This window comes from Labrus bergylta, chromosome 4 (assembly GCF_963930695.1).
Source record: "Labrus bergylta chromosome 4, fLabBer1.1, whole genome shotgun sequence".
In the NCBI taxonomy this organism is placed as follows: domain Eukaryota; kingdom Metazoa; phylum Chordata; class Actinopteri; order Labriformes; family Labridae; genus Labrus; species Labrus bergylta.
The window spans coordinates 18,679,670-18,699,585 of record NC_089198.1 but is presented as its reverse complement, the minus strand read 5'-3'; the positions used below and the strand labels follow the sequence as shown (position 1 = coordinate 18,699,585).

The following is a 19,916-nucleotide window of genomic DNA, read 5'->3' as shown; positions in this document are numbered from 1 at the left end:
GACCTCTAGACCGTTTTATCCTATAGGCCTACATGTCTAAGTGGTGTTTTCTGACCAGTGAAACTCCTCCTTCCGCTTTGTTACAGTCAAACACGTCACTAATTGTAAATCTTTGCCATGGATATATACAAACAAGGCTGTTTCAGCCTGACACCTATCCCATGGCAGTGTGCACAAGCATAAAACAAGAATATAGAAATAATCGATCTTGTTGCTGATGGTCGGAATTTTAGAAAATCATAAAGTCCTTTTATTTTATAACCAGCTTAAAACTCCTCACAGGAGCTTTAACATAAACAGTAAGTCCTGATAACAGGTTATCCTACAAAAAAAGGAAATAAAGGATTGTCTAGTTTTCTCTTCAGTTATTCACTCAGACTATTGATTTGATTCCAACATTATATCGCAGTTTAATCATTCGCACAAGCCTAACACTTAAGAAAAAAACAGTTTAATAAAAGGACAAGGACAAATCACACCCATGCAAAACAATGTAATGCCCCTGATATCTAAAAAAAACACAGTTCTGTTTTAACGATCAAGTACACACGACACATCATGTAGGCCTACAAACATACAAGAACACATTTCATTGCAAGAAGACACTTGATCACAGTTTGCCACCAGTACTCAGGTGTTTCACATATTCAAGGACTGGCCAATTGTCATAATGCTAAAAAAAAAAAAACATGTGGAATTTCTGGTTAATAATGAGATCTTTGATGAATCATCATTTTTTTTGTTGATAAAAGGTTGAGAGGTAGGATGTGATGTAATACTATCATGAAGCCGAAAGTGTTTGCGGGGTTCAGTCTACAGTATGAATGACAAATTCCATATAAGTTTTATGTACTGCAGTGTGTTTTTAAGGTTTCTGCCTCTTTAGTTGACAGACATGCCAATAGAGGGCGCCCTTTAAATCTGAATACAGGAGATAGGTTAGGTTGAAGAGGAACAGAAATCATCTGCAGTTTTCCAGGCAGGTCTGAGCACTGGTGAGTCATAGCACCGAACAATAGCACGTACACAATCGCAGAGAATAAGGACACATTTTAAAATAAGCAACAACAGTACAGTTTAACAGTACAGTGTCATTGAAACAACAATACAGTACATTAATGGTTGCTTATTAATCACCAACAGCAGCAGGAAGAGATTGTGCATTTTTTTTTCCCCCAGTTTTTTGGACAGATTGACTGTTTTCACACACATTTCTTTTTTGTCCAGTCATAATACATGTCATGAAGAGCTGAGTCTAAACCTGATGGGGCTCATTCAGGATCAGGAGGAGATAAAGTTTCTCAGGTGTCAGACGTTGATCTTGGCATCTTTACCAGCAGCTGCTCAGTCATCAGCTATCAGGCTCAGTAGGTTGTCAAGCATGTTTCAATACTTTTCAGCTGCCAGTCATATATACTCAGTATTTGTTGTGGATTTTGTTTTCTGAAGGAATATTATTTGTTGTGGCACTTTTTTTTTTTTTTGCTCAAGAGAAAGTTTGTAAACAGTTTTATGTAAGTGGACAAAAGACAAGTGGATTGTGCTCCAATCAAGGAGGGCAGCATTTTATGAGGTTTATATGATTCAGTCCAGTGTTTAATTAACAAGTCCAAAATCCTCATAGCATGAAACTCAGAGGAGGCCGTTGGCATCACCTTTTGAGAAAGTGGTATTTGTAGTCCATTGTCTTCCACCGTAAAGGCACAGGATGAGTACATAGCTGCGGTGAGAAGTGGGTTGGCACCGAAGAGTGAAAATGCTGCGATCCTTGTGATTAAAGTCACTCTTGGCTGGCTCGCCTCTTCTCCAGCTTCATTTTGAGTTCCTCATTGAGTGCTGTGCAAAGACACAAGAAACATGATAATATATAATATAATTTTCACCTTGTACCTGCTGCCACTTGGTCGCATAATAGCAGCTTTAAAGATATTTCTTACCACTGTTATGCAGATGACATTCAATTGCATATTTCATTTACTTCTCAAAATATTACTAAACTCTACTGAGCTGCATTAGCGCCATTAAAGACTGGGTGGCAGACAATTGATTACAGCTCAATTCTGATAAAACAGAAGTCCTTATATGCGCCCCTGTGGCCATTGTGCCCAGTGCTACTGAAAAACTTGGTTCCCTATCCATGTTTGTCAAGCCTGTTTTGCGCAATCTAGGCGTTTCTTTTGGTCAGTCTCTGTGTCTTGACCAGCATATTAATTGTCTTGTTTGCTCTTGTTTTTATCAGTTAAGACATATTACCAGACTTAAGCCCATTGTTCCCACAACTCAGATGGAGATGACTATTCATGCCTTCATTTCTTTCTGATTGGCTTACTGTAACTCACTTTTTACCTTCCTTTAACAAAACATCTCTTAACCGTCTACAATTAGTTCAAAATGCTGCAGCCAGATTATTAACCAGGACCTCCAAAAGGTCACACATCACCCCCATTCTGTTTTCCTTACACTGGCTTCCCATCAATTTCAGAATACAATTCAAGATTCTTGTTATTACTTTTAAAGCCCTGCATGGACAGGCACCAGTCTATATCACTGAACTTTAACGGCTGTAAACTCCCAGCAGATCTCTTAGGTCTTCTGATCAGGGTTTGCTGATAGTCCCACACACCAGATTGAAAACAATGGGAGACTGTGCTTTTCAGGTTGTAGCGGCAACATTTTGAAATGCTCTGCCTTTGGGCTAAAGATTTGTGGGAACTGTGGACGCTTTTTTTGTTGTTTGTTTATTGCTGAGGTTTTTTGTTGTTTGCTTTCTCCGTTCATTTCTCCTCCTTTTGTAAAGCACTTTATGACTCTGCTCTTGAAAGGTGCTACATAAATAAAAGTTATTATTATTATAACAAGAACTTGAAATCTTGACCCACTGAGCTGAAATGTAAGTGGAAATAAATCTGGTTGGAGTGCATCAGGTGATATCTGATTGGCTACTCACTCTGTGCAAGAGGTGACGGGGAAAGGATGAGGCGTCTCATTGGGTTGGTGGGCGAGGCTGGCACTGATGAGGTCAGGATGCGGCGGTCCGGGGCAGGGGATCTGGACAGCGGGCTACTGCACCAACGATCTGAAGCAGAATGGAGGCATTGATGACTATCATTACTGTCTGAGCAGGAGTGTCTGCTAGTTACTAAATGTAGCTGAGATAAACCTTGTTTTGGAGGCAGGGCAGGAGCCTTCGGCAGGGGGCTGGTGGGGGCGGTGTGGAGGATCCTTTCTCCGTTCTCATCATTGGCAGAAACGTATGCTGATGTCACAAACAAAGGTTCATTTGGTAAGTGTTATTGGTTTCTTGTACGAAAAAGCACAGGAAGACAAAATCCAAATCCTATGAATACGTGCGTACTGCATGGTGGGACTCACTGATATTCTCTTCATAAGGCTCCTCAAGTAGGAACGGTTGGAGAGCTCCTGCAGTCTTTTCCACAAGAGCGTCAATGACTTCATGAAGTGTAGCGCAAGGGATCTAGAAAAGTTCATTTGTATGGAGAATGAATTAGCTGTAGGTTAGTCCCATACAGACTATGATGTTGATGTCCAGGCCTGGACTGTCAATTGCAATTTCATTAAACAATAAAAATAAAAAAACACTCCAGAAGCTCTGAAAAAACACTTTCTGTGATTTTTATAATGAAAGAATATTGAACACAATAGTCTAATCCAGAAGGAGTATTATGAAGCACAACAGGTTTTGGCCATGATGTCACTGATCCACATTGAAAGTGTTTCTTTAGCTATACAAAAAGGACCTGCATAGAATCTGTCACAGCTTAATCAAGTATTTGCATCAGTATCAGGAGAGAAAGCTGGGTTGATGCAAATGTAACCTGAGCTTTTTTTTTTTTTTTTTTACTGTAAATACAATCATAATGTCACACTATCATATCAAAACTGAAAATGCACTTACAGGATTTTCTACATCAATCACGTAACCGCCCTGATCCCTCTGAGTCACTCGATAATGTCTGAATACTGACCTGAAGCAAAAGGAGAGACACAGAGTGTATGTGTAGAATTGACACTGTGATGAGATTATTTTTGCAGCTGTGGTGTGCACACGTTCAGCCGTTTTTTTTTTTTACCCATTCAGGTCCTGTCGAGTCGTGACAGCCAGTGAGCACCCATCTCTGCCTGGACGGAGCAGCATGTTTCCACAATCTGGATGTCTCTCTAGGAGGACTTCAGCTTCTGTTCGAGAAACCGGCCGGAAACACCTGCATGCAAACAAACACACGGTCTAAATGGCAATACATTAATGCATGACTGACGGTCCGACACAGCTGAACAACTCACGGTGGGATCTCTCCTACTAAAGGCACAGAGAGGGGCGAGGGAGGAGCACGTGTTGGGGTGCGAGTTCTCCGCCTCGACCGCTCTTTGTCCACAACCTCCTTTAGCATCTGCAGCTGGCCAGGCAGCAAGGTAAGACAGGAAGGGACGTTAAGCTGTGATTGGACAAAAGAGATAATATTTATATGAGTCAACACAAAAACTGGAGAATAAGAATAACAGAGATGAATGTGTACAGAAGATGAATACTTGCATCTATGACGGAGTAGAGGAAACCTTTCCATAGCTCCCTAGATTCCAAGTTGGGTGCCTGGGGAAGACAACACACTTAAACACCTTTCAAAAAGTATGTATTTTAATGCATCTGTGTGTGTGTGTGTCAGGCCAATATGTCGAGTGGAATTATACCGTGAGTTTGGTCTCTCCATCCTTCATGCGCAGGATGAGTCTGGCTGCCTCCAGGTTCCTGTCTCGGCTGTAGTCATCCTTCAGCGACACGAACCCACTGAGGTCCAGCTTCTCCACATACTGTAGAACACACATTACACTTTTAGATACTACCCAGATGTACTTAAAAATGCATATATACAGTCCAAAACTTACATGAGCATCCTTGGCATTGTTGAAGAAATACAGAGAATTGCCACACAGACAGGTCCACAGACGCCTGGACGCCTGTCACACACACAGAAATAGAAGACATGTTCATTTGGACGAAGCACTGCTGCTACCGGTTTGCCCACATGTGTGTAAAGGATATTTCCTGTTTTATCACTCCCACATGCCCTGTCCCGAGAGATGGGGCCACAGCTGCTGACAATCTGGGGCCATGGACCAAAGCAATAGCCTGCACCTGAGCCAGACTCACATTACATGTCTATAATACATTAAAATGAGCCTAATGAGAGAGGGTGGGTCTAAATGGCAGGATATTCCATTCTTTATCACCTTATGTATAGATCATATAATACAAACAACATTCAATAGAAATATGAATGGGTAGCGCCAGATTCAATTTCTAACTTTAACATAGGCTATTTGAAATGCAATAAATGGATCAGTAATATAGCAACAAAGGAGTATTTTTTTGAGTAAGCAATGCATTCCAAGCCAGTGCTTTGTTATTGATATAAGGAATCAAGCCACAAATGGTTCAGGTGAATTGGCTTTTAATACTGACGGCAATCGGATTTAATACGTTTTTGTAGCATGCGCTCCCTGTCATAGTCCTGACAACATGACAAATCTGTGATTCATTTTATGGGAAAATCCCCAGTTGCACCAGGCTTCAGGCTCGCCTCGCCCAATCTGCACAACAAGGAAGTTGACAGTTCAGTGGGAAAATAGGGAGGATAAGCCGGTGTGCTGCATATATACACATCTACACACTGACCACCGCTATCCACAGGACACACAGGAAACAACATGGCACTTGAGCTGCACCGGGAGAACCTACCTTTTCTTTTGGTCCTCGCTTCTCCAGATAGCCTTCATAGTAGCAGGGCGGGAGCTGCGCCCGGGGTCCCCCCGGCCCGGAGCGCTGCCTGACGGGTGCAGCCGCCATGAGTGTCACTGGCTGGGCACCGACCGAGGACAAAGGGGGCGCTGAGTAATTCGGGGAGGGACACGCCTTCCCCGATGAGATAGTGCTGTGGCAATAATCCAACAGCTGGCTGCTGTAGCCTGCTGTGCTCGGGGATCAGGCAGATGGGTGGTATAGTGCAAATTTAAAAATGTGATGGTTCGGGTATAACTGTACGGGACATAGAGATGTAGCCTATAACAAGACGAAACATCAATAGGTGTATTTAAATAAGAATCAGATAATCCTACACCGGCTCAGTAAAGACAGACTTCATCATAGAATATTTTGTCAATTATTCAGTTCTAAGGGGGAAAAAAAACAAAAAACATTAGGAGCCAAATGACTAAATATTTATTTGAAGAACAGCATCCACGCCCCTTTACATAGTAAAAAATATACAATACTTAAAACACAGAAGATTACATTTAGTATAGAGGTAATTCATATCCTAAAGATAATCCAGGATAATCCCACTTTTGGTCCCCCCCACGTCACAGTTCAAGGATGAATCATTGCATTAAGACACAAACGGCTGTAATAAAGACACATGCAAAGCAGTTACATTTAAACTCGTACAATTCCATTAACATAAGTTATAATAAAATAAAGCTTTTTAGTCTGATAATACTTCATTTATCAATATTGTGAAGTGGAGACACTAACAGGTATAGAGCCATCGAATGCAGTGTTACTAAAGTCGTAGTGTTCACAAGTATTTCAGCTGTGACAGCAGCACACAAAAATTGATCTTGGTTCCACAACATCATTCATCGTCAAACATTATACAAGCGGCATAATAGCTCAACCTGCTTCATATTCTCCTTTTCAGGGTTTTTGTTTGGTGTAATGAGGCATGTTAACGCACACCTGAACCACACACTTATTACTCAGCATAGCCTCTGGCCCTCCACATAACATGAATATAGCAGGACTGAAAATATATCATTTAAGAGGCACATACTACGACAACAATGAGATTATTCCAGGGATGGACCAGGAGACTGAGCTCCAGAGGCACCATGGGATTGGGATGGAGCAGATAATGAGAAAGGGGACAGGGGTAAGGGGTAAGGGGGCAGGTGGTGAATAAAGACCAGTGGGGGGAGGGCGGACATAATCCATTGCTGTGTGCCCTCTCCAGCTGAAAAGACCTGTCTGTTCCACTCCCAGTTAAACCAGAGATTGGAGCAATGAGTAGGGTGGGGGGCGTTCTGACAACGGGATCATTACAAGAGGAGAAAGTTGGTATTTTAGTGAACAAAACAAACATTTTCAGTTCACACTCAGCTTGTAATAGGCTTAATTGAAACTGAAACCAGCTATTGTGTGAAGGCCTTCCTCATTATAAGTAAATGCTGCACACAATAGCTTGGAGATAGCATCTTCTGTCATGAGTGGTGCACAGTTTCAGTCTGGAAACTGAGGCAGGTACAAAAAAAACACCCAAAACACATCAGATTCATTTTCATGCTCTGTATTAGAGGTCAGAGTAGAAAAGCAAAAACTTACCCCAGCACTATTTGAAGCAAACAACTCCCAGACTGAAAATGTGTAGACAGTTTAGTAAAAGCTCACAAAACAATGTGAGTGACACTGCCAGCAGTATCAATAAGCCAGAGAAAATAAAGGAACTGATGTATTCTTATGACTTCCAAGTGATTCTGAAATCTTGTGTCATACTGTTGAGTTTGAACAATAATGGGAACAAACGACTTCTCTTCCTTAAAATATGTAGTAAATAAAAGGGAAAAAAGCGTTCGCAAATATTTAAATTAACTTCCAAGAACTGAGCGTTCAAACAATGTTTCTGTCAAATGTCAAAAAGCAGCCTCAGGAAACATGTGCAACATTTCTTTGGCATCAGCTCTATAAGAAGAGAATGGAGTGCAGTAAGAAACAATGTAGGAGCTATGGATTAAAGAAACCCCAGATATACTTTAGTGTGATGAAGGTGATAAAACTGGACTCTCAGGCAAAGCAATCATAAAACAACTTTTCTGTCATCAATTAACTGAGTTAATGTTTGTAACGCTGCTTCAGTTTTTTCCGAAGGTAGTGTAGGGATAGAAAAACATTTAACACACCTGACCGTTAATGATAGATGCTGATTTGATTCAGTTTTTTTTGGGTTTTTTTGAGGGAAAAGACAAACATAAAACAAGCAGCCATGTATGGATATGTATGGGTATAGTAATAGAGCCTCTATGACAAATGGTTAAGAGTGATCACTAGTACCACCAGAGGGCAGTGGAGGATAGTCTGAATCATTGAAAAGAGGCAGCCAGTCCTCCATGTAGTTATTCTACAATAACAACAGCACTAAGCCTGCAGACAGAACTAAAAACTGGGTGTATAAAACACTGCATTGAAATGCATGTGTGAAGTACCAATATGCTGAATTTGATTTATTTGAGTTAAAAAAACTAAACATTATATACTTAATAAGCGTATGTGTATACATATGTATGTAAAGTCTATGCATGTATGCATGTATGCATGTATGTGGGTGTGTGTGTTTGTCTGTGCGTGCAAACCTCTAAGGGTAGAGGTTGTTTTGTATGGTACAGCATGCTTTTACTAATATAATTTTCTCTGGATCTTTCTTCATCAGTCCCAGTGGTGGAGGTGTACAAAGTGCATAGGTGCATAGAGTTTGAATGAAAGGATTTCGATTTTTGTAAAAGCACCTAAACATTTGTTTTGCTGTTTTTTTCTAATTAAACTGTCCTGACTGTTCCATTAAATCTTGATGTAATGTTAAACAAAGCTATTAACTTTAGATACACAAATAATGTCCCTGTATGAAGATGTTTACCCTTTCATAAAAATGAAGAAAATATATCTTTTGAGAATTAATGATGCTCTCTCTTCCCCTCTCTTCCTGCTGTGCCTCTCTTGCCGTGCTGTTTTCATTATGGCAGAGGGACTACAACTTCAACATAATTGTTAGGGAAGAATCCAGATTTGCCGCGAATGCTTCCCTCCAACCAGTTCTCATCGATCTGACTGACCAAGGTGATGATGTCGCCCTCATGGAAGGCCAGCTCTCCGTCGTTCTCTGGCTCGAAGTCATACAGGGCTTTGCAGCACGGATCAGCTGCACATAAAGTGAAGAGAAAGATTTTAAGAAACTTTCATTATGTGAAAAAAGCAACCTTCAAGAAGGATAAATAGATTCCCTTAAAAGAGTATTTATAAGAAGTGACACCAATGTGTTTTCCAACAGGACTCTGGATTAGATCATAAAACAAACACCGGTAAAAGAGGACATGTTTAAAAGTTAGTCATCAGTGTGGTAAGAAAGCAATCTTTTGAACCTCAAGATCAAAATCAGTCTTCTGACATATAACATCGCCACGGTTTTACTATTCCAGTCATGACAACAATTTTAAAATTTTGTTTTAGAAACATTTACTTCCTTTTGTTTGTGAATCAAGAAGTGAAATGTTTATAAACCATGAAATGATTTTTCTTGAGCTTCAGAAGCTTCACAGGTCAGTGAGCCGAGAGAAACAGAATTCAGCAAAACAACGACTAGTTAAAAAGAAACATCACAATATTTAAGTGTAATTAACACAGTATATAACACAGTGAATGATCACTTCAATCTAAAATGGAATGAGATTTGCTAATGACTTTCTTCATCTGCAGCCCAAGTCAGACAGACTCATTCAACACTCTGACAAGCTCCGTCTTGTTTTGAGATCTGACAGAGTGGACTGAGTGGACCCAACAAACATCGTTCAGTAATGTTAGTTGAATACTTCACTATCACAGAGACATGCATACACCTCTCCCAACAGAGGCAGTGAAGGCAGTGATATGCCCTACTGCTGTGGTGAGACATGTGAACTTCATCCGTCTAACTCACAGGCTTTGTTTTTGATGGAGGATCTGTTGAAGGATGGGCCGCGAAATTGTGCTGAGGGAGCTTTATGTCACAGAGGGAAAAACACATCAGTCTGAAGAATGAGATCAACTTGCACACAAGCCTTCTTCAGAGTACACAGACATACACTCACACAGATCATTAAAAAATATACAAATATAAGTTTACCAGGAGAGTAAGCTGGAGGGCTCGCGGCAGCTGGGGCATAACTTCCATTAGATTGTTCCACATCTCCATAGTCGAAGGCTGGTCTGGGCTTGGGTGTGTATTCACGCCTTGGCCGAGACTGAGCATCATTCACTCTAAGAGAGTGTAATAAAACACAGTGTTTACTACAGCTACTGCCTTCAGAACACTCTCCCTCCACTTTAACTACTGTTGTAAAAAACACACAAATTAATTCAAATTCTCCCGTGTGTCTATGTGAGATCCTTCAGCAGTTCTGGTTGCTGTCTGATGCTCCGTTCAGATCGCACGCCAATTATTTGGCTTTACGTGGTCCGCTTAAATGCAAATTTTCTGTGTAGTTATAAATTATGAAAAAGTAAAAAAAAAAGGCACGCACATTTGAGATGGTTGAAGTGATGGGTCCTGGACCAAAAAACATCAAAGATAGAAAAAAGTACTGAGTCAGCACACTAGAAGCGAGAGGCCGAAATTCAATTTAATTTATTGGAGCTACATCTGGTGTGCGGACTCAGTACTAGCTATATACTATGGTCATGTAGCTTAAGCCTTAAGGTACTAATGAACGCTTAATAATGACTAATAAGCGGCTAGTATCTAATTAGCATGCTAATAAGCAACTAGTTAATTGTTTGTAATTGATCTGAACAATTGAGACTTCTCTCTCCCTTACGCCTTTTATTATGTTTAAGTTGTTTTAATAGTTTTCTTTCTCTCTAATGTGTTGTTCATTATTACATCTGTTTAGTAATCTGTTACAATGTCACAATGGATGACGATCTTGCTGGCTGCAAACACATTTCCCTACAGTTACAAATTAAGTCACTTGAACCTGAATATTGTGACCTTGATTTTAAGTGTTACCATTAATTTAAGTATTAGACAGCTGGCTTGCCGCCTCTTCTGACAAAGCAGCCACCACCTTAACAGAAATGTCCTTTGGGAAATGTTGAAACATCATGTCTCTTAGCTGCCAAGTAGGGGGGTGCACAGATACAGATATAGATAGGATAAACATTAACATGTACATTTTCTTGCCGGTTACAATCCAGTTACCCCAACTACAAGTAAAATGTCTGAATAAATTAAACATTGTTCTACAAACCAAAAATATTCATCTTTACTCCTGTGTTGTTCAGTTAAGAAAGTGATTAGCGCTCAGCTTTTTATGCTCCTTCACATTCATTGTGATGATCCTGCTGAATCATTGCTCGTCATGAATCAGAGGACACAACATACGAAAGGAATGCTGTCTTCCACAAACAGTCGCAGCACTGACCTTTCTCTCAGTTTGTCAGAAAGCTCCTCGAGCACCTGCGTGGCCTGTCTGTGGTACTGCAGCAGGGACTCCACCAAAGAAGACAGCTGACTCACCTGCTCCACCTAAGAGTGCATGCATACAAAAATCATTTTACAAAACCAGACACAGTGACAGCAGCAAAAGCATTCTTTACTGGTTTACGTAGGCATTCCAGTCCATCACTGTTCCACTGGTTGTTAATCACGTCAGTACAGGTCATCATTACATTAACGTCAGCTCTGAAACATGTCATGCTGGCAGGTTTGAAAATGGTAAATACCAAACAGAACAGGTTTAACAAGCTCCCACTAATGCTAGTCACTATGGAAAAAACAAGACTCACTAATGCTGTCCTTCAAAGACGTTAACATGTTTCATGCAACTTAAAAAGCTGTCAGCAGCGAGCAACAATAGAAACAGAGATATCAGACAGCAAGAATGTATATTAGAACATGAAATACAGTCACATTTACAAGAATCCTTCAGTTTTTACTTTCTGTGGCAGCTCCAAACAGCTCTACTGCTATTTTCTAGGGTAACAATTGTTGTTATCTAACTTATGTTCCAAAGAGTATACAATAATTCACTTCATTAATACAACATTAGAATATGTTAATAAACTCATTTGCTTCCATCAAAAGAATTTTTTTTATTCTGACACTACAATGAAAATTAAAGTTGCTTAACCTGCTTCTCCAAGTCTCAGTTTCAGTATTATGCCATGTGTGAACTCTACTAATCAACCACTTAATGAATTTGATGTTGTATGTAATCAAATATTCGCCCTATAATTAAAAGACAATTGATTAAATAAAATAAAATAATCAATCCTCAAAGTCCATTACAGAAGCCTACTCTATAGTAAACAGGATGGAAAATAGAAGCAGGATATCAGAATAAACTGTTTGATACAAAGAACTGCAGCTGAAAAGTACGATCAGGATGCTTGTTACAAATTCTTTGTTTAAGTTTTCTATGTGCAGTCCAAAATGATGGGCAGTGTAACATACCAGTACCAGTTTAGTCTCTTTCAACAGATTTTGTGCACCATGTTCTCTGCTATCGATTTACAACTGTCTTACTTTCACTCAGTTGTTGCAGCTTTCATAAAAATGCATACATTCAAACTGCTATAAAACAAACAAAAATAAATAAATTAAATAAATAAATCTTAATGCATCACTGTTGATCATATTTAAGGATTACACTGAGTTATTACCAATACCAGGTTACATAAGACCAATGATCATTTAAGCTGCACATCAGTCCGGTTGAGAGCAATCAAATGCTTACAACAAGTTGTCAGCCAAAGGGAGGAAAACCCAGACAGGGTTTCCCCTAGAAAAGTTGTTAGGCTTAAACAACAGACTGATGGCAGTATTAATGTATGTCCCTTTAGTTTCTGCAATTCCAGAGTCAGAGATCAAATATAAATGTTTAAAAGATTTAGCATCAATTCCAAAAAGCCTGCTTAAAGTCAGAGCTAGAGCTGATTAGAAAGCTAGAGCTTTGGAAATATGACTGTGTTGTTATGAATAAGTCATTTATGAAACACGCACTTTCAAAAACCAACATCGCCAGCAGAGTTGAATAAGAGAACACTGCTGTGTTTTCATCAACAAACAAAATATGGATAATTACATTAAAATTGAAAAAAAACCCAAATATTTTGCAGTTTGTCATCTCAAAAGAACAGTAAACATGCATAACTTTAAGCCAAAACAGTTATACTAAAGGTCGACCCCAACACAGTAGTTACATATTGAGAAATGAGCTGTAGAAAGCAAACCTATTTCTGTGCAGAGTGTAAACAAAGTCACCTCTGCTGTAAACTTGAGCTTTTTAAAATGGTGCTCTTAGGAGGTGGATGGGATCACTTTTTTAGCCAACCTCAAGTGGCCTTTCAGCGAACTGCAGTTTTTGGAACTTGTAGGTTGGCCTTACTTTAGAGCCATGGGGGTTGCAGCTTGTACTCAACACTCTTTGAGGTTAGAGCACCCTGATCTCAAATATTCTGGATGTCTTTATTGCACTCACACTTTAACCTACTGACATTGATGTAAACTTCATAACTTGTATATCTATGTTTCCACATCACAGTTTCACTGTTGCTAAAAAACATCTTAAAAATAAATATAAATGGCTAGGCAAGATGGACCACCAGCCTTGCAGTACGTTGGCTTTGATCTTGCAGAGAACATACAAATTTGTATGAAGGTGTTTCAACAACTAAACAGGTCCAGATGGTACCAATATGCCACCTGCAGTGTAAAGTGAATCAAGTTAAGCCTACAGCCTACTCACATCTGTTTCCAGCAGGTTGTGCATGGAGCATTCAGCCATCTCTTTGGACTCGTGGAACTTCTCCAGGGCCTGCCTAAGTTCTTCGTCTGGGATTTTACCTTGGCGTTTCTTTTTGTAATCATAGTCCAGACGGCGGCCCTCCAGCTTCTTAAGATGGTGCTGAGAGATGATATCGGAAGGGTGAGGTTATAACAAAGGTAATATTTTTTTTTCACTGCTTATGGGAGAAATGTGTATAGTTTAAACTTGACCCCTAAATTCCACCAGATGCGTCTTCGGTCCGTCTCAGCTCCATTAGAGCAGCGGAGCTGATAGATTTTTATATTACGGTATTATTCAATGTGTTTGCTTTCATTGGCTCCGCTGCGCTGCCTCTCAGCTCCAGCCCAGTCAGGAGTCACCTGCAGAGGATAAGAAGGCTTCTTCTTTTGCCGGATGCCGGAGCAATATGTATCAATTTACCACAGAGCAAATCAAGCAGGACAGGAAGTCAGACACCAGAACAACATTAAAACATCCGGTTTATATCCAGAATATAACATTCTGTTTTGACGGTTCAGAACAATGACCTAACGTGTGTTTGTTGATGTTTTGGCACTCCAGCTGTCCGGTAGTGCTGCTCTCTGCTGCGCACTGACAGACGAGGGTGCACAGAGCCGTAATGGAGCGGAGCAGACACGCAATGCACACATATCTGGTGGAAGTTCAGGGTAATACATCAATTTTTTTCATGCTATTGCAGCTGATATGCTGAGGGACTGTGGCTCTTATTAGCGAAGGCCTTGCCTGTACATGCAGAGGTATACTACATCTTTAATTTTACCTGAATGTCTTTGACATCCTTCTCCGCAACGGCCTGCAGTGGGTCAATAAAGTTCTGCTTCACATCAATATCCAGAGAGTCCTTGACCTCTGCCAACCTCTTCATTGAATCTCCAATGTCTATCAGAGCGCCACCTGCAGAACACACACACATCCAAGATACCAGCTTTAAGGCATGTGGAACATCTCTAGGCATGTTAATAACAACCTGTGGTTCTAATATAAGGGGAATTAAACCATTAACAAACAAATAGATACATACATAATGTGTCAATGTATTTTTCAAAATAAAACATTCATCTCTCTTCCAATCTTTATCTCATCCTAAAACTGTGTACACATTCTTACCAAAGTTAGTGTCCTCGCCCATATCCCGTCCATACTTAGTCATGCACTCCCCCAGGAGGCCCTCAGACTGGGGGTAGCCCGGACTCTTAACCTGCCCACGGATTTTGGACACTGTGTTAAGCATCGAAAGCTTAGCTCTTGTTGCTGGGTTGGGCTGGAGGTACTCTGATGTTTTATTAATGACTTCCACCACTGCTCTGCTGGTCACATCTGCTCTCTGGTGGTAAGGGTAAGAGATTGGCAATAGTCATAACCGCTAACTTGTGTTTAGTTTAAGTATATTCCATTTCATTTTTTTTTGTGTCTGTTACCCTCTCAAGGTCTTTGAAGTCTTCATTCAGTTTGGTTCCCTCTGCACCACCAACCTTCTCACTCACCAACTGTGAACACAAAACAATACGAGAATATTCACTGGTCTCTTGTTGGTGTCAAATTACATCATTTTCACACTTTACCAATTTTACTTCATTCCCTTGTATACCAGATTCATATACGTCCTATTCTATTTATTTCATCTATTCTTATCATTAACTTTGATTTGTATTGACCTACAGTACTTGCTATTTTTGTTTAACTGTTGCTGTAACAACTGAATGTCCCCTGTGGGGATCAATAAATTATAATCTTATCTTTAATTTTTCCAAAGCAACTACCTAACAATAAACACATGGTCATAATTTAAAAAAAGGATGGATCAAGTTCTTTATATTAAAAAACAATAGTTGACATGTTTTAACCTTTGTTTTATCAGGATTGAGATTGAACATGTCTATCATTGTATATTTATGTACACTTTCCTAAACTTTTCTGTCTCACTCCCAAACTAGACCCTAATGCTTAGTTCTGTCTACTTGTGATCCCATCAATCAAAAGGGATTTTAATACCAGGTGTAACTGCCCAATACTTTCTGAAGGTGATATGAGTTCAGAAGCTTAAAGACATTTCAGCAGGGTGTTGTCAAAGGGGCTCAAACCATACCTTCAAAGCCACACTGTTTTTCTCTTTTAACAAATGAATGGATATTAAATATCCCACAGTTGTTTTTCCCCTCTGGCCTGTTTAGCAAAATTCTCAAATTCAAGACATGTCCATGTTTTCCAATCTCAGAACAAACCTATTATTTTATTCCAATTCTTCACAAGGCTGAGAGGTCTGGAAACCCAACTTGACTCTTTCCGTGCATTGGGAGCCTCTTTTCCATAAGGAATTATACTGGAGGTTTTTTGTGTTTCCGTCAGGTCAGCACATACACTTCCATTTCCTACTTGACAGCCACATCCATGGATTCTTTTACTAAACACACACGCTAACCCTATCCTACCAACACTACCTAATTCAATTTCTCACTGACAAATGGCACATAAGTTCTCCACTCCTCATCCATAGCAACAAACTCTGAAGTCCTGAGCAGTTAGCTGGCAGGCCAAACAGAGACTCACTGTGTGTCTGTTCCTCTTTTTTTTCCAACTCTGTGCAGCTGTCATAACCACTCTACTGTAGGACCAAATGGATCAACCAATTGCTAGCTTACACAGCACACAGGCATGGCAAAGTTATGTTGTATGAAACACCATTAGCTTTGGTTCATGGGATACTTCAGTAGGACATGTTTAATAATGAAGTCTAAAAGACAACAATCTGTTTAAAACAAATGTATCTCTTGCTTCCCGATGTCAAAGTTGTAGCTAATTGTATGAAATCCAAACCCAGACATTTTCAATACCTCATCTGCCTTTAAAGAAGAATGTGCGACATTATTCACATAAATACAGCAGAAATCAAGTATATCCTCCGTAAATGTCTCTCTGAGTCACGACTGTCTACGGGAGTGAGAAGCGTGAGTCCCGCTAGATGTATTGTTGTCGGAGCCATGATTACATGGACAGGGCGGCCTTGCGTATAAAGCTGTTTAAACCAAGGACTAGAGAAAAGAAGAATAACACACTCACTGCTTCTTTGGATGTCACTCAAGTGTGTTTAGAACACGGTCATTCTGTCAATGTATGTGCAATATGAAGCTATGCCAATGAGTTAACCAACATGTGCTAAGACTAACCTACTAACACAACGACGCAGGACACAGGCAACTGCAGCTCGAGCAAAGGACAATTCTGTCCGCTGCTTTCGCTTAATGGTACTTAATTATGGTGCGTTCTAATTCAAAACTACTTCTTGCTAACGCAAGGGGAGAGGGGTTGGAGGTGTGCCGCTGGAGGAGAGCGGAGGCTTCAGAATAGTGGAGTTGTCACCAAACAGCAGTTTGTTTTGGTTTAATGCTGCTGCTCAAGGGTGAATTCTACTGGATTAAAAAGTTAATTAAATTAAATTAAAAAAAAAATCAAAGTTATAACATTAAGCTTTAAATGTCCCTTTTTTCTAATGGAATCGAAAGAATACCAAAATAAGTAAGGGTTTAAAGGTTGGTGTGGAGGTGGACTTAGGGCTGTGGCATAGTCAAGTCAAGTCAATTTTATAGCTACCAATTAGTACAAGAACAAACTCAGGACAATTTTCATATGGAGCAGGTTTAGACCTATACTCTGTTTTAATACTATTTTGAACAAAGACCAAATCATTCCAACAATAAACAAAAACATTACACATGGATTAATTCTTGTTGGTCAATGACATAATCAAGATACATGAGATGACGAGGATTAAAATGAAACAGTGAGTCAACTAAACACAATGTTCACAGCATCAACTGAATATGTGTGCTAACATTCAAACAACTCTGTTCAATCATTAATTGAATATCTAGAATATTTTATTACATGATCACTTGGACCTTGTTAGCCAACTTACACAACTGATTACACTACTCCACCCTTTTCTTTCTTTTGAAAGCCTGAATGGCAACTCATAACAATTGTTGGCCAGGCATGTACAGGGCCTATGACCTATTGGTAAACATACTGTAGTGCCAACAAGTACAGTGGGAGTTTGCTGGTGCCCTTATTTTTGTTTTGTGTCAACTGATTTCAACTACTTAACTAAACCTGCCTTTACTGCATTACTCAAAAAGTGGAAGCTGGTTTGGGCAGAGTATTCACATATTTAGGATTCCAAGGCACACCCACTGAACATTGAGCTGTCATTTCCCTGAGACATTGTGAAAGACCAAATTATGAAGGTGTTGAAATGCAGGTGTCCACGAAAACATATGCCATAAGAGTGTTCAACTGCTGTTCACATGGAACCCTTCTCCACTTCGGCCTTCAAAGTTCTCGTTTGAATATTTGCTACTACCACCAAGATCTGCATAGACCATATCTTTTAGCGCTTCAATATTTGGGAGCACACTAAACTGCCTCAAAATACTTTCGTCCACGGAAAAATGTGTTTTTCTAAATACAGAGGGACAAGGCCAACCTAGCTAATATTTCAATCAATGGGGCTGTGATGCTGATGTACAGATGACAGTGCATTTTTATTAACATTTGACTGACATGGAAAGACGAATATCCATTTGTTTCAATATTTGCTTTGTTAAATAGGATTTGCTTCCAAAGCGCCGTCTGGTTTCACCTGGTGATTCAGGTCATGTCTGTCACACTGAGAGCGTAAACAAAGTCGTTGAATTAAAAATGAAATGTTCATCACAGAACGAGTACAAAAAGATTTTTTTTTTTTTTTTAAAAGAGCCTGAAATTATTAGTTGATGTATTGAATTACCTCAGTTCCTGTTTGACATTACAGCAAGTATTTGTTTGCGATAAATAATGACTTTCCTTAATTTAAACGTAGAAGTGTGGAATTAAACAAAAAATATCCATACAGATCTAGTAAGTATTTAATGATATTAACAGACATACTTTGATGACAGTAGGCTATTTAAGTTATAAAAGTATTAAGTTAGAGCAATAAATATATATATATTATATGAAATTATATTTATGAATCTTTTAAACATGTTGTACTGTATCAACAAAACACCTTGGTAGATTTTGTTATGACAGAAAATGTAGAGGTCACAAAGATGAAGCAAACAAACAGAGCAATAATACTTGATTGACGGTGTCTCTTGTGCACATACCATCAAAACACCAACAATATCCGTATATAGTATCTCCATCACTTTTAAACACTCTCTAAAAGAAGCCTCACTTCCGGGTCATTTTGATAAATAAGCGTGAAGTTACAGTTCAGGAACAACACGAAGCTAGACGGACAAAACTTATCAGAAACATATGGCAATGAACTGTTAACCTGCCACTGAGAAACGTAATAAACACAAAGCAAAGTAAGTATTTATACGACTTCAGCACACTTTCCTAAAATAGAGGCAAATGATGCTTTTGGCAAGCACAACGTGGTTAAGTAAATGTTAACTTGCTTACCTCGTAGATTAGCCTAAGCTAATTTAACAACACAACAAGCAGCAACCACACATTTAAGTTATGAAAGAGTGCATTAACTACTGAGCAAGGTAGTCTTAAAATTAAAAAAAAAAACAAATACAGTGACTCTTGATGCGTATTTGTTTTTTTTACTCTAGTTGGCTTCAAGTTAGCGGAAACGCTCATTAAAAAGTAAGGAAGACGGTGCTAGCCAAGTAAGCTAGCTAAGCTAAAGGGCTAAAAAAAAAAAAAAAGAGTTGCGCGTTTACCTGACTTGCTTTGTAAAATTGCTTCTTAAATCCTGCGACCGACATATTGAACCGTCAATGTTGCCACTTGGACCTCGACGGGGGAAAAAAAGGTTGTTTTCGTGCAGCTGCTGTGAGTTTGAAGGTGTATAAGCACGGACAGAAGTCGAGCAACACGTCTTCAAACTTTGCACCGCAGATGTGGAACTTGCTAGGCAACCACAATTTCCTGGCTCCGGCTGCATGAGGGAGGAGGCTCCATCCCGCTGGATAAAGTGGGTCAAACACACTCAAACACACACACACACACACACACACACACACACACAATTCATGCATCCAAACCTGATCCAAACATCCGTCTTTCTTGGCAAATGATCAAAATGAATAAATAGCTGAACTAAACACATCTGTTTTTACTGCTAGATATGTTTTTGTTGCTGCTGCATACTTTAAGCCCCTTTGAGGACTTTTTTTTTTTTTTGGTTGGTTTAATTGTGATTGCCTCTGAAAAACAACCCAGAGCATCAAGATTGATTAATTGTAGTAGTTTTGAATGCTTTTAACCAATGTAGATTGGGTTGGTCTTTATTT

The 19,916-nt window shown here is 39.5% G+C and overlaps 2 protein-coding genes across 3 annotated transcripts; both read right to left on the bottom strand.

Moving 5' to 3' along the window:
* Positions 1 to 385: 385 nt before the first annotated feature.
* stap2a (signal transducing adaptor family member 2a) lies at positions 386 to 6,065 on the bottom strand. The gene is made up of 11 exons (XM_020634012.3): positions 5,756 to 6,065; positions 4,903 to 4,974; positions 4,708 to 4,827; positions 4,553 to 4,609; positions 4,303 to 4,454; positions 4,092 to 4,223; positions 3,917 to 3,986; positions 3,373 to 3,475; positions 3,161 to 3,256; positions 2,948 to 3,076; positions 386 to 1,836 (listed from the first exon to the last, which is right to left on the bottom strand). Exons 1-11 carry the CDS (start codon positions 5,861 to 5,863, stop codon positions 1,781 to 1,783), a joined length of 1,095 nt encoding a protein of 364 aa, XP_020489668.1. The 5' UTR covers positions 5,864 to 6,065; the 3' UTR covers positions 386 to 1,780.
* A 147-nt stretch (positions 6,066 to 6,212) lies between these two features.
* Positions 6,213 to 19,539, bottom strand: LOC109984031 (endophilin-A2). 2 transcript variants are annotated; one of them, XM_065953948.1, is made up of 9 exons: positions 19,344 to 19,539; positions 15,045 to 15,113; positions 14,734 to 14,950; positions 14,387 to 14,520; positions 13,564 to 13,722; positions 11,239 to 11,342; positions 9,942 to 10,075; positions 9,756 to 9,815; positions 6,213 to 8,981 (listed from the first exon to the last, which is right to left on the bottom strand). In XM_065953948.1, the coding sequence occupies exons 1-9, from the start codon at positions 19,386 to 19,388 to the stop codon at positions 8,797 to 8,799; spliced, it is 1,107 nt and encodes a 368-aa protein (XP_065810020.1). In that variant the 5' UTR covers positions 19,389 to 19,539; the 3' UTR covers positions 6,213 to 8,796. The 2 variants fall into 2 exon arrangements, with proteins under 2 accessions (XP_065810020.1, XP_020489669.1); XM_020634013.3 differs by lacking the exon at positions 9,756 to 9,815 and having other exon boundaries at positions 19,344 to 19,538.
* Positions 19,540 to 19,916: the final 377 nt, after the last annotated feature.

Excerpts from the sequence above, each read along its gene's own strand:
- stap2a (XM_020634012.3), bottom strand. The coding sequence starts at position 5,863 with ATGGCGGCTGCACCCGTCAGGCAGCGCTCCGGGCCGGGGGGACCCCGG. Across the intron at positions 4,828-4,902 it reads ACAATGCCAAGGATGCTCAT|TATGTGGAGAAGCTGGACCT; the intron begins GTAAGTTTTGGA and ends TGTGTTCTACAG. Across the intron at positions 4,455-4,552 it reads TCCTCTACTCCGTCATAGAT|CTTAACGTCCCTTCCTGTCT; the intron begins GCAAGTATTCAT and ends GTCCAATCACAG.
- LOC109984031 (XM_065953948.1), bottom strand. The coding sequence starts at position 19,388 with ATGTCGGTCGCAGGATTTAAGAAGCAATTTTACAAAGCAAGTCAG. Across the intron at positions 14,951-15,044 it reads ACTTCAAAGACCTTGAGAGG|AGAGCAGATGTGACCAGCAG; the intron begins GTAACAGACACA and ends CCTTACCACCAG. Across the intron at positions 11,343-13,563 it reads ACAACCTGCTGGAAACAGAT|GTGGAGCAGGTGAGTCAGCT; the intron begins GTGAGTAGGCTG and ends ATGCACTCTTAG.